This window comes from Zalophus californianus, chromosome 9 (genome assembly GCF_009762305.2).
Source record: "Zalophus californianus isolate mZalCal1 chromosome 9, mZalCal1.pri.v2, whole genome shotgun sequence".
NCBI classification, from domain to species: Eukaryota; Metazoa; Chordata; class Mammalia; order Carnivora; family Otariidae; genus Zalophus; species Zalophus californianus.
In genome coordinates, this window is record NC_045603.1 from 74,318,690 (window position 1) to 74,332,823 (window position 14,134).

The window sequence follows — 14,134 nt, forward strand, 5'->3', positions numbered from 1 at the left end:
GAAATAATTCTTTTATTCTTGTTGTTATTATCTATATGTTTTCTACATTGAGGATGTGGTACCTTGTATTAAAGTTATCTTTAAGAAGTCAATGATACTATGGCATTTTCTTCTACTCTCTTCTCCCTAACATATTACTCCCCACTCCTCCTCCCTCTTCATTCATGACCTAAATTTGTATTTCATTGAAAAATAAATCAGAACTTCTTCATTTTGCTCTCATTCTACCTACCATCCTACCTGCATTTCTGCATATTTTCTCTGCTAGCTCTTGGGTTCCTCTAAAGTCTGAAGACCTTGCTCATCTTATAGGGCAACCTCATGACTGATGCTCTGCATCTTTTACTTTGTCACTTCCGCAAAGATTTGCAATTGATTAAACTTCCTGTCAGTGATTAAGCATTCTCTCTTCTCTCTCTTGAATTACCCACTTTCCCTCTTTTCTACAAAAGGATGTGACACAGTGGCTCAAGGGTGGGCTCTGGGTAGAACCTGCCTTGATTGAGCATCGCTTCCCTTATTTCTAGCTGTGTAGACCAACTGGCTGAACTAATAGCTTTGTAGAGCATTTACTGAATTTCTCTTTCAGTTACACCATCTATAAAATGGGTTAGTAATAGTATGTACATCCTAGGATGTTAGGAATTAATTAGGATGACCTTAATTAATGCCTGTAAAATTCTCGGAATAGTGCCCAGGGCATAGAAAGTAGTTAATAAATGTTACCTATCTCCTCCTCCCTCTCCACAACCTTCTCTTCCTCCTCCACCTCATCATTTCTTTACAAATATGTTTTTGAACCTCTTTTTGAGGGGAAGTACTCTCTCATACCCTTTCCCTCTTCTGCTTCATTTTTTCCATTCCTCACTCATGGGAAAACTTTTTGAAAACTTTTCCCATAGTTTCCCCACTTCACCTCTTTGATTAGGTCAGTTCACCCTAGTCACCAATCACAGTGGCTCTTCTTCCCAGTATCACCAAGGACACATCGGCAAGCAGCAGTCACCACTCTTTTCATCTTTACTTTTCAGCAATGAAGTACTGACTCTGTTTACCACTTCCTCCTTCTGGGAGCATTTTCTTCTCTTGGTTTCAGGAACATTATGCTCTCCTGATTTTCCTACTACCTTACTGCCCTTCATGGCTGTTCCTCTGATGTTCTTCATGCTTTACCTCTGTGTTAGCATACTCCAGGGCCCTATACCCAGGCTACTTTTCTGTCTACATACTCTCCTGTCTTAGAACGTAGAGATAATGTAAGTGACAAATTATATATATTAAAAAAAAGATTTGTGTTTATATGACTTGACTTTGCCCACAAGATAAAAATATACAAATAAATCTTTATGAAAAGGGCAGTCTTCAAGTTTTAAGAACAGTTGTAGAATGTTTTACTTTATTCATGATCTATTAAAGTGAACAACACTGGTTTTATAAAAGAAGTGGAACACACTCCTCACACCACACAAAATGGAAATACACATATACGTGAACTCATGCTACTCCCCTCACAATCTGCATCCCCAGCAAGCACAATGGAACCAGCAAATGATAACCATAGTATGCAAAAAAAATCTTTCCTATAAAGATGTACCATAAAAGAGAGATTCCATTATTGATTTATTTTTCAAAACGATTTTACCATCGAAAGGGCTGAAAATATTGATCAATATGGTCATGGGGTTATATTTCTTTCTTCCCTCTCTTCCATATCAGTTATTTATTTTGTGAAGGTAGTTGCATTATTTTACAATTAGTTTTGTGCATGTCTAAGTCTTTCATCAACCTAAGACCTTTTTCCAATGCAGGACCTTACAATCATTTACCTTTGTGATTTTCTGCATCATGCCTGTTACATAGTAACATGAAAAATATTTCTTGATTAAAGAAATAAAATAAACTTGGTATTATGTATACATTTTAGTTGCATTCCAAATAGTACATGGTATTGGTATAAGGAATAGAATGCAAAAAATTTTATTAGAATGAATTTAAATTTCTTGTTCTAATTGTTATTAATTAAATGAATAACTGCTATTATAGCCTACTCACTATTCACCCTACTTTGATTTTTGCTCTCCTCTTAAGCCTTTACTGACAGGTTGGCCATAGTAAGTTTCTTGAAAAGCAAATTTTACCATGTCACTCTCCTGCTTGGGTGCATTGTTGATACCTTGATAGAATCCTATTGTTCTTTGATTACAGTCCAAAAGCCTCAATAGGGCCTAGAAAGACTTATATGATAAGACTCCCTTCCTATCTCTACAGTTTCATCTCAAAGCCCTCTCCTCATTCCTGACTTAACTCATTGGCTTTCTTTACGTTCATTGTCCTTCACTGTCATGGTCTTGGCTGCCTGCCTAAGGTTCCAGAGCTCTCTTCCTTTAGTCCTCTTGCCTTGATAACTCGATGCACAGGTCAAGTGCCACTTCCTCAGAGAACTCTCCCTTCACCCCAGACTAAGTAGGTACCACTCCTGTATGTCTTGTATGTCTCCTAACACCTGATCCTGTTCATAGACCTCATGCTGGTGCATTAATTTATTTAACTTCCTTCTTCTTTGGTTTTTAACCTCTAACTTAGGTGACTGAATGTATTGTATGGCCCCTTATAAGAAGACAAATTCAGGTTAGGAAAAATGTGGTAATATATTAAGCATCCATGGTAATACTGAGACTTTTTTTATGCATGGATTCTTATGTTCTTCCTTGACTTTGACTCCATTTGATTGAGGGTCATAAGCATAATTAATCTAGGGAGGCAAAAGAGAAAAAAGGTGCTACTTGCTTTATGTGTAATTTCAAAATGTCCTCTGGATTGCTAGCATACCTACTGTAAAACTGCAAAGAACCTACATGAAAACACCTTTCTTTAACCACATCCTCCTTGCCCTCCAAAAGATGGGTCACCAGAAGGGCCAGGGGAAATCTTTGTTTTCCTGGAGAGAGAGATTTTTTTTGACATGGAAACTATCCCTTTCCTGCTCTCCTCAGGAGTGAGAAAGAGTGGCATTTGACTTCTTTCCCCTTCCAAGAAATTAGAGCTCTCTTACCTGTGCTAAATGAGAAAATTCAGGTTCATCTTCAATCAGAAAAGTGTGGGGTCACAGAGTTGGTGGATACTTTTGATGCTGCTGAAATGTAGAGATAATAGTAGAGATTTTAGTTAAATTAAGAGAAGTAGTGTCTGGAAATAACCTGCATTCCCACCACTTAGACTTTGCAAAGACAGTGGATCTCCAGTGACTGGAGAATATATCAGTTTAGGTGGTCAGGGTTATGCCATCTTGAAATATCCCTAGAAGGCTGCTTATTAGAACATGAGGAGCCTCAGAGAAAGAGACAATGGGATGGAGGTGGAGGGATGGATGACACACTGTGGGAAGTGTGGGGCAAGGCTATGCCTGGGCAAGAGACTGTACGTCCCTCCCCATCCCACCATGTAGTACCCAAAAAACATCAAGTGCCTCTCATAACAGAGCCAGGCATTTGAACACCAGCAGCACAGAGGAACAATGGTGGTCAGAATATTTTTGTTTTTGTTTTTTTTGCAACAATAAGTGAAGAGAAAGGCCACAAACAACCGCAATGATGTACTGGAAATCGTATTGGTAATCTCCTACATCTCCCATCCCCCCCGATAGGAGCAGGGGTAGGCTCAAGAGATATGGATAATAGGGGATAAAGAAAGTTTCCCCCATGCCCACTCTCAAGGTCTCAGCTTACTGTAGGCATTCACAAAAGCTCTGCCTGTGATCCTGTAACAAAACCCTGGTACTGGCTGAGCAGAGAAACACCTTAATGTGATGGAACATATACCTGAAATGAGACCACTTTATTCCAAATGAAACTAAAATGATTTTGGATAGAACTGAACTCATTTGCAAGCATGTTAACTGGGCGCTTTAAGTTAACCAATACTCCATCAACACCACTGTCAGAGGTGGACCTTGAAATGTAGATTGGATACCAAATAAGTAAAAAATATTCCAGGTATGTATACCACAGGGTTGTATTTTCTCATTACACAAATAATTCCCGTCTTAAGCAAACTAATTTCAAGTCCTGTGGATTTCCAAGGCAGATATTCTGAAAGCATTTGGACAAAAATAAGCCAGTGGCTAGAAAGAGAGCTAGATATACAGTCCGGTTGAACTTAACTTTGTCTGTCTGTCTCTCTCTCCCTTCTGTGTGTGTGTGTGTGTGTGTGTGTGTGTGCACGCATGTGCACATACATGCAAAGAGCAGAGAACCAAGGGTCAAAACTTGGTAACACAGTGAGTCAAATAAATATTGGGCCATTGGGATTCCTGTCAGACCAGACTATCACACCCTTAACCTGCTCCACACACAACAGACATGTTTTCATACACCTAATTCCAAGGCAACTTTAAGAATTAATGTGGAGGGGCACCTGGGTGGCTCAGTCATTAAGCATTTGCCTTCGGCTCAGGTCATGATCCCAGGATCTCGGGATCGAGCCCCGCATCGGGCTCGCTGCTCAGTGGGAAGCCTGCTTCTCCCTCTCCCACTCCCCCTGCTTGTGTTCCCTCTCTCGCTGTGTCTCTCTCTGTCAAATAAATAAATCTTTAAAAAAAAAGAATTAATGTGGAATATGCTTCTTTAGGTTTATGTTCATAAATTCCTATGGGATATAAACATTTTTAATAAAGTAAAAATTATACCTTGATCCGATACATAAATATAAAATACATTTTAAAATTTCACTTCAGTGCTTCATCTCCCAGGCATTCAAATCTATGTAAAAGGAGTTAATTTTCAAGTAGCTGTTTTCTAATTCCAAAACTTACTCCTCTTTATTCACAAGTAGAGGCACCATCATGATGTTCCTTTTTCCAGACCTCCACAACTTTTCAGATGGAAAGGCTCTTTCTTAAACTTTCTAAGGATAGTTCCTTGTGGGTTTCAGAGCAGTACAATTTCCTTGTTTTTGAATTCTGATTTAGTGGGTTAGAAGCAAACCTGGGAATAGATACCTTTCAAAAAGCCAGCCAGGGGGATCAAAAATTAAAATAATTGACCTAGGTAAATATTAGGTTGAACTATATAAAAATTGCCATTTGTAGGTTAGAAAAAACTGTCAAGTATTGACACTTTCATATGGTTCAATTATGATGAATACAAGAAAATGCCCGCTCTTGGCTCTCTAATGGGAGGCCAATACTCAGAAATGTCGATTCAGTAGGTACAGGATGGTAAGTGAACATCTGCATTTTAAGAAGTTTCCTAGATGTTTGATAAACCTTCCACATTTGGGGACCACTGAATTGTGTCACTGTTTTGGTTCCAGGTCAATTTCCCATTATTAGTTCATGTGCCTATGAAGATTTTTTAGAAAACCAAATTAAAACAAAAGAAAAATTTTCCAGAGATATCTATTATCATCTCCCCTTTTCTGTCTAACAAGAAGCTGCATTTCATTACCCCTGCTCCTGTCAACTTATTCAATGGAAAGCAAAGATTTCTTTCTGATATTTTTCTTGGGAGAAGGGTGAAGCAAGTGAAAGCTGTAGCACAGAAAGCTAATATACTCTTCTCTTCTTGCATCAGTGAAATAAAGGAGGGAACCTGTCTGCAAACCATGAGAAACTCAGAATGAGTATCCACATATCCACCAGCTGGAGACCTAACTTAATAGAAGAGTTGTGCTCATGTGACCATGTGCCAGTCTTCTCAGCAAGACTCATATGTGACGTGTTTTTTTTTTTTTTTTTTTTGACTTGAAACTGTCATTTTGGGATGTGCAGAAAGAAACACATATTGAATTAATTATTCAGAAGGGGAGGAGTGAGAAGACTGAAAGCATATATTATTGCTATGCATTTTAATTAAATGTATCTGAAAAAGAATACACTGAAGAAATAAAAGTAAATTGTTTTAGGTCTTTTATCATCCAACCATTGACAAACAGTGTCTTAAAGGACCTTCTAGGGTAAAGCTGATGATAAGTAATATTTATTAAATGTTTGCTACATCAGCTAATGTTCTAGGTATGTTTAATTTTTCTGATAACCCTCGACAAGTCAGGTATATTACTCCATTTCTGCAGATGGAGAATGTGAAATTCAGAGGTGTTAAATAACATGTCCAAATTGCATAGCAATAAATGACAGAGCTGAAGTATGAATTGATTAAGTGGTGATTCAGTCAATGCTGGAACACTGTCAACTTAGAACCATATAATTCCTGGTTACCCAGGCAATTAAAAAAGGAACATGATTTGTATTATATTCTTGATAAGCAAAGTTAGAAAGTCAGAATGAATGTTTAGGCTTTTTCTGATTGCTTCTTCATAGCAAAATTATATCCTCAGTTAATGCTACGAGAATATGAGAATGCATTAGATAAATTTGACTTTAAACTTGCCATTTCAGATCACAAGTAGCAAATTTTCTTAAAGGTTACATTTCTGTGGCAGAGATTGCTGGCTGTTCACCAAAATCCATTCTCCTCTTCTTTCAGGACCCATGACCAGTCTACACTTCTAGCTACCCTTGAATTTAAGTATGACTGAAATTCTAGCCAACAGAATGTGAGGACATAAAGTGCTTCCCAGGCAAAGGCTTTTTTAAAAATCCCTCCATGCCCTCTTTCCTCTGTTGCCAGTAAATTAGATGATGATGAAGTCCTAAGGAATGGTTGAGTCACAAGATAGGGAGTCTGGATCTCTTAATTCCTGACCAGGGACACTTGCTTTGAAGTCTCTCGTGGGAAAGAAAGAAACTTCTATTGCATTTGAGCCATTGAACAAACTTGGGACAATTTGTAGAACAACTTAGACTAACAAAATATTGGATGATTTGGAATTAAAAAAACAAACATTGCATTTGGATTTGGTGTTCCCCACCTACTGTAAGACCATAGTGGATACATAGACTTCTCTGAGCCTGTTTCTTCTGTGAAACCGAAATAACAATTTCCACTTCATGAAATTGTAAAAATTAAATTAAATCACAAATATGACATCGCTTTATAATCACTAAGCAAATGTGAAACTTGAAGAGTATCATTTTTAAGACAATGAAGCATTCTGTCTTTTTTTTAACAGCTTTAATAAGACAATTTATATACCATAAAGTTCATATATTTTAATGTAGAATTCAATATATTTTAATTTTTATGTAAAGAGTTTTACAAACATTACCATATTCTAGTTCTGAAATCTTTTCATCACCCCACAAAGAGATCTCATACTCATATACAGTCATTCCCATTCCCATTCACAGTCCTAGAAAAATACTAACCTATTTTCTCTCCCTCTCTCTCTCTATATATATTTGCCCTTTTCTGGACATTCTATATAAATGGAATCATACAATTTGTGTTCTTTTCTGTCTGACTTCTTTCACTAAGCGTAATGTTTTTGAGGCTCATCCATGTTTAGTATCCACAAATACTTTGTTCCTCTTTATTACCAAATAGTATTCCATTCTATAGATATTCAAATATTGTTTATCCAGTTGATAAACATTTGGGTTGTTTCCAAGTTTTAGCTATTTTAAATAATGTTGCTGCAAATACTCCCATACATTTATTTCTGTGGACCTACATTTTGCTGGGTCATATAGTAAATCTATATTTAACATTTTAAGAAACTACTAAATTGTTTTCCAAAGTGGCTGCACTCTTTACTTTCTCATAGCAATGTGTGAGAGTTCTAATTTTTCCATATTCTTACCAACTTTTGTTACCTGACTTTTTGATTATAGCTATCCTAGTTGGTGGGAAATGATATCTTATTGTGGGCTTTTTAAAATATTTTATTTATTTACTTGAGAGTGAGGGAGAGCATGAGTGGGGGTAGGGGTCGAGGGAGAGGGACAAGCAAACTTCCTGCTGAGTTGGGAGCCGGACACATGGCTCCATCTCAGGACTCTGAGATCAAGACCTGACCCAGGTCAGACCCTTAACTGACTGAGCCACACAGGTGCCCCTTATTGTGGTTTTGATTTACATTTCCTGTTAATGATGGAGCATCTTTTCAAGTGCTTATTGGCCATTTGTCCATCTTATTTGGAGAGATATCTACTCAAAGATTTGCCCATTTTTAAATTGGGTTATTTGCCTTGTTCAAATTCATCTTTTTACACGTGGATAGCAAATTATTCCAGAACTAGTTTCTGAAAAGGCTATTTCTTTCCTGTTAAATTTTCTTAATAACTTTGTTGAAAAATAATTGACCACAATGTGAGTCCTTACTTCTGGGCTTTCAGTTCTATTCCACTGTTCTCTATTTCTATCCTTATACCAGAACGCACTGTCTTAATTATTGTAGCTTTATAATAAGCTTCAAAATTTAGAATTGTGAGTCATTCCAATTTGATCCTCTTTTTAAATATTGTTTGGGCTATTCTGGGTTCCTTAATTTCCATATGAATTTTAGGTTTAGCTGTTCAATTTCTGTTAAAAAGTCAGCTGAAGTTTTGATAATTGCGTTTAACCTATAGACCAATTTGGTGAGTATTTCCACCTTAAAAAAATTCTGTTTCAATCCAAAGACATAGGATATCTTTCCATTTATTTAGCTCTTCTTTAATTTATGATGTTTTATAATTTTTCAATGAGCATGACTTGCACTTCTTTTATTCAATTTTTCCTCAGTGTTTTGTTCTTCTGGATGCTTTTGTAAATGGAATTGTTATCCTAATTTATTTTTGGACTTTCATTGCTAGTGAATGTCCCTTTCTTTTGATCTACATTGTCATGTTTCAGATGCTCCATACTGGTTTCACTTTTTCTCTCTCTCAAAATGAACTCTATTCATGGCATTTGTTAACACAGTGGGTGAAAAGCCTTTTTCCCAACAGCCTGAACGCCTGATTATGACCACATCCCTATTTCAGCAGAGCAGAAGGCAAATTGTTTGCCTGACATAAGAAAGACAGCAACTATATGTGAAATAATTTTTTTTAAGTGATGCTAAACAACTCCCAATCCAGTTTATACTGGCAAGCATACATGCAAAAAAGGGACTTGACACATGGTTAAGGGACGAGAGACCTTTAAATTCCCTAGCTTTTAGTTAATACACATGGGTTTGAAAAAAGTAAAAATTACTTAGAGGAAGGAGGAAGTGCCCTGTTCTGGATGCCTCTCAAAAGAGCACATTCTTGATGCTACAGGTGGGTGGATGATGATGGGAATGCTATTTGGGAAAACTTCCTCCTCTTCCTTCCTTTCTGTGAATGGACCTGAAGTGTTGCAACTCAGGGTATCTCCTCCCCTCTTTCCTTATTCTGCCTCAGGGGAGAGCAAACGACTTGTCATAAAGTTAAATTTGGGAAGAGTTTGGGCCCTCTTTCTTCAGCTGCACTCTCTTCTTCCTGTTGAAAGTGCTTTGGCTACAGAGAGCACAAATCCTCCCCCATGCCCTAAGTTTGTTCTGGGTCAGCCTCACACAGAAGCTGCTCTGGGGTGGGGCCAGAGGGAATCAGCTGAATTCCACAGTTCAAGCCAAAAGCCAGTAAGAAAGGTAGTATTTTGCCCTCTATATTTACTCTTTGTTTCATTTCTAATCCTTTTCATAATCTATGGATAAGAAATTCTGTTTTTTGGCAGTCCCCTCAGAAATTCCAACAATAATAACAATAATGATAATAATAGCAGCTAATATTTATCAAATACTTCTCATATGTTTTTTTTTTTTTTTTTCACCGTTCAAAATTTATTTGGTATTTTAGTTGGTATGACACTTAGTTGGCTGCATTGTCTTTTTACATTATATGGCCATGTACACTATATTCTGACATACATGGTACACAAAGTAAGATCCTTTAGGACAGTTATGCACAATACACTCAATATTGAATTTATACATTGGATCCCAGAACGTGACTGACTGGAAAAGATGGACTAGGCATGTCGGGTGTTGAGGGAAGGAACCCGAAGTGACAGAACACACAGTAAACACACATCTGGTGTGCAGAGCAACCTCAGTTGTGGCAGTGGAGCCTCTGAGACGGTGGGGCTAACTTACGTTAACCAATTTAGGGCTACAAAGACAGGTATCATCCAGTACCAGGATATAGCTGCAGGGTTTGGTGAACCATTCCTATTTGGAACTTTAGGAAACTGACTTTTTTCTTAGGCCATTTTAATATTACTTGAGTAACAGATCAGATAATAAGGACAATATACACAACCTCCAACTAAAATCCTGCTATAGTCTAGACAGTGAAGTGGTACATTAGAAAACTTTAAAACTGCAGCTCCTTTTGGATCCCCCAAAGTGTATCTGCACTCTTCTTCAAACGGGCCTCCTCCTCAGAAGTCAGAGTCACCTTCACAACATCTGAAATTCCATTCTGTCCCAAGATGCAAGGGACACTAAGGAAGACATCATCTTTAATTCCATAGAGACCCTTAATCATGGTGGAAATTGGATGCACCCGCCTAAGATTCTTCATTATACTTTCGGCCAGATCTGCCACAGACAGTCCAATGGCCCAGGAGGTGTAGCCTTTCAGTTTGATCACCTCATAGGCACTGTCAACCACCTGTTTGTGAACCTCTTTCCACTGTTCCTTATCTGCATCAGTGCCTAAGTCAGGGTGCAGATTCTTCAGAGAGACACCAGCAATGTTCACTCCACTCCATACAGGCACACTGGAGTCTCCATGCTCCCCAAGGACCCACCCGTGACAGCTTAATGCGTGAACTCCCAGTCTTTCCCCCATTAGGTAACGGAACCGGGCTGAATCCAGATTGCAACCACTTCCAATAACACGGTTTTTGGGAAAGCCACTTATCTTCCAAGCCACATAGGTCAAGATATCCACTGGATTGGAAACGACAAGCAACTTGCAGTTTGGGCTATATTTTACGATATTAGGAATGATGAACTTAAAAATGTTCACATTACGCTGGACCAAATTAAGACGGCTTTCTCCCTCTTGTTGACGTGCCCCAGCTGTGATAATAACCAGCTTGGAGTTTGCAGTCACATTATAATCTTTGCCAGAGACAATTTTTGGTGTTCTAAGGAAAAGGCTGCCGTGCTGGAGATCCATCATCTCTCCCTTGAGTTTGTCTTCCATGACATCAACAAGAGCAAGTTCATCTGCCAAGTCCTTCATTAAGATACTGATGGCACAAGCCATGCCAACAGCACCAACCCCAACAACTGTGATCTTATTCTGGGGGGTATGTTCTTCCTTAAGAAGATTCTGAATCAGCTGATCTTTGAGAGTTGCCATTTTGGACGTAGAACCAAAAGGAATCGGGAGTGCACGTCGGGCGGGCGGCCGTCAGCGGCGCGCGAGGTTGAATCCGGACTCGGCGGCAGCGGCTCCGACCAATACTTCTCATATGTTTAAAATTTACAGATTAGTGGCATATTTGTAATATTTCTACTTCATAAGGATTGCTATGATCCATTATACACATGGGGAAACATTTTTAAAGCACTGAAAGTTTAAGCAACTTGCTCACGGTGACAGAGCTAGTGATTACCAGAGCCAGGATATAAACCCAAGCAGTTCAGGTCAGCACCTGTACCCTTAACCACTGCTCAAACTCCTAAATGTACAATTCTCAAGTTTGCCAATAAGGAAACTGAAACACAAAGAAGTTAAGTAATTTGCTCAGGTTTACACAGGAAAGAAATGCTAGAGCTAATAATGAAACTAACAGCTCCCACTCAACCTCTGAGTTCTGGTAGGTTTAGATCTTAAGGTTCTGAGTCCCAGAATAGACTGGGGGAGGCGAACTCCCTGAGGCTCTTAAAATGGTGATGCAGAGAAAGAAACGAAGGCTCACAGATATTCTGTGTAGGTTTGCCCAAAGGAAGGTTACTGAGTGAGGATTCTCACCCAAGGCTCTGAGGCACCGATCTTATTTCTGTGGTCTCAACACTACGTACTTTCACATTCTTTCTTTTTTTTTTATTATGTTATGTTAATCACCATACATTACATCATTAGTTTTTGATGTAGTGTTCCATGATTCATTGTTTGCGTATAACACCCAGTGCTCCATGCAGTACGTGCCCTCTTTAATACCCATCACCAGGCTAACCCATCCCCCCACCCCCCTCCCCTCTAGAACCCTCCGTTTGTTTCTCAGAGGTACTTTCACATTCTTAAAGTGTATCCTCTGTGACAAAAGGCCAGTTTAAATGAGGTTTTGTTTTTGCATTTGTGGGTAACAAGGATGAGATAACATTTGGAAATGATTTATTTTTAGGTTTATGTTTGGACTCTGTTTCCGACCTTGAGACAGAATGACCAGACTACTGCCTGGTTGCACCAGAGTATTTAAGGATGCTCCAAGGTAAGAGGTGCATTGGGGTCATTGGCAGACTTGCGCGACCAAGCCCAAGGAGGTTCAGAAAGACAATGCTTGCTAACAGGCCCGCTTATTATTGAAAAGTAGCCAGCTGCTCTTATACTTTAACTATTTGTATCTCTTGGCAGAGCCAAAGAAACATTTTCTGCTTTGGAAATCGTCCAGAAATTGAAATGTCAAAGCAAAAAGATGAGAAGGAAGACATTATTCAGAGTGAATTTTCTCCTTTTAAAATATGTATGTGTTGGGTATGTGAAAATATATGACGGCAAATGTGCAATTCTAAATGAAGTGCAATGCTAACAAAATTCTATGGAATTGTTGCTGTAGAATTTGATCAAAGATCTATGGCTATTTTTAAGGAAGTAAATGTTATTTTTGTTTCCAAACTTCTATCTGTTGTTTGACAGACGCTGTGAAATATTTCTTTTATAAGTAGAAAATGTTTAAGAAGATTCTATATCATCCATTTCTTTCAGTCACGACAGTCTGTGGCTTCTCCTTTTTCTTCCTCTGTAGTGATAAGTTTCTGACTAGCATGCCCTCTCCCAAATCATTTCGAAGAATACAGCTAAGTCAAAGAAACATTTCATTTTCGGAAGAAACTAACTTGGCACTCAGATCAGCAGGGGCTACTCAGTTTCATTAAGATAATGAAAGAAGAGTATCTTCCCTGAAATTAGGTTTTAGAAATACCTTTTCTGGTGTTGCTGTGTTCTTCATCATGCCTTGTGGTTATGCAATCCTTATTTTCAAGTAACTCAATGTGCTTCGCAAACATTTCATTACTCCTCCTAGGGTTTTAGTATTGACTTATAAATGGTGTGCCTTGGAAAAATCTTAAGTTATAAGAATAATTGTCTCTTTCTACAGATAACTACATCATATTGCATTTTCATTTTCTTGTTTAGAAAGAGAGTCATTCACAGTCCCATTGTAGTTTCAACCTCTGTGCTAAATCGACCATCAAACAATCCATTAGCATGGAAATGAGATCATGTCACCCAGATGTACACTCCTCCATATTAAGTCACTTTGTGGTTGGCTGTTTTTTTTCTTTAAATTATGAGATCCTTGTGGGAAAAGATGATATTTTGTGTGTCCTATTTTGGATGTGTGGGGGCTGGTGGGGGGGGGTGGGAATGGGCGATCACCTGGTAGATTAGAAGGGGCTGCACATAGTTGGTGTAAACTTCTTCTGTTTTATAGAATTTTAAATTTAATTTTGTAAATTAAACTTTACTTAAATAGCAATTGGCCAAATTCAGAACAAAAGTAAGGTCTTTTTTAAATTATAGTAATTATTGTAGTAATACGTGATTATTGTATGTAGTATTTTACTAAGTATGATATGTATGTACGAATATGTAACAAGGCACAGCAGATAAATTGTTCTCCCCCAAAAAGTTTTTAATATATTTTCAAGAACAAACTGTGAATACAAAGTGACACAGAAATAATTGATAAAATTGTGTACTAAGAAATGAAAAGTTTAGATCCAATTACACGTTTTAACACGTGGAAAATATTTTAGAAACACACATGCACACACACACTAAGGAGCCTAAATGATGTGGAAGTGGTTCAGAAGACTTCTCTGTAAAGATCTTCTGATTGGTGGGACTGATTGCATGTGGAAAATATAAAGCCTTTTTTATTTATTCACTTATTTAACTCACGAGCATCTACTCTGTATTAGCTTTGTCCTAAATGCTAGAAAACAAAGTCCCTCCCCTGAATTGTGGTGTGTTGCTGAAGATAGACATGCAAACAAGAAATTATGGTATGCTATTATGAGTGTTGCTCTGAGAATAAAAAGGAAGGTCACT

At 38.0% G+C, this 14,134-nt stretch overlaps 1 protein-coding gene across 2 annotated transcripts; it reads right to left on the minus strand.

Moving 5' to 3' along the window:
* Positions 1-9,654: 9,654 nt before the first annotated feature.
* LOC118357374 (L-lactate dehydrogenase A chain) lies at positions 9,655-11,308 on the minus strand. Of its 2 annotated transcripts, XM_035729361.1 has the most exons (2): positions 10,529-11,308; positions 9,655-10,259 (listed from the first exon to the last, which is right to left on the minus strand). In XM_035729361.1, exons 1-2 carry the CDS (start codon positions 11,213-11,215, stop codon positions 10,104-10,106), a joined length of 843 nt encoding a protein of 280 aa, XP_035585254.1. In that variant the 5' UTR covers positions 11,216-11,308; the 3' UTR covers positions 9,655-10,103. The 2 variants fall into 2 exon arrangements, with proteins under 2 accessions (XP_035585254.1, XP_035585253.1); XM_035729360.1 differs by having other exon boundaries at positions 9,655-11,308.
* Between the last annotated feature and the right edge of the window lie 2,826 nt (positions 11,309-14,134).

Bases quoted from the DNA above. Each gene is read 5' to 3' on its own strand.
- LOC118357374 (XM_035729360.1), bottom strand. From the start codon at position 11,215: ATGGCAACTCTCAAAGATCAGCTGATTCAGAATCTTCTTAAGGAAGAA.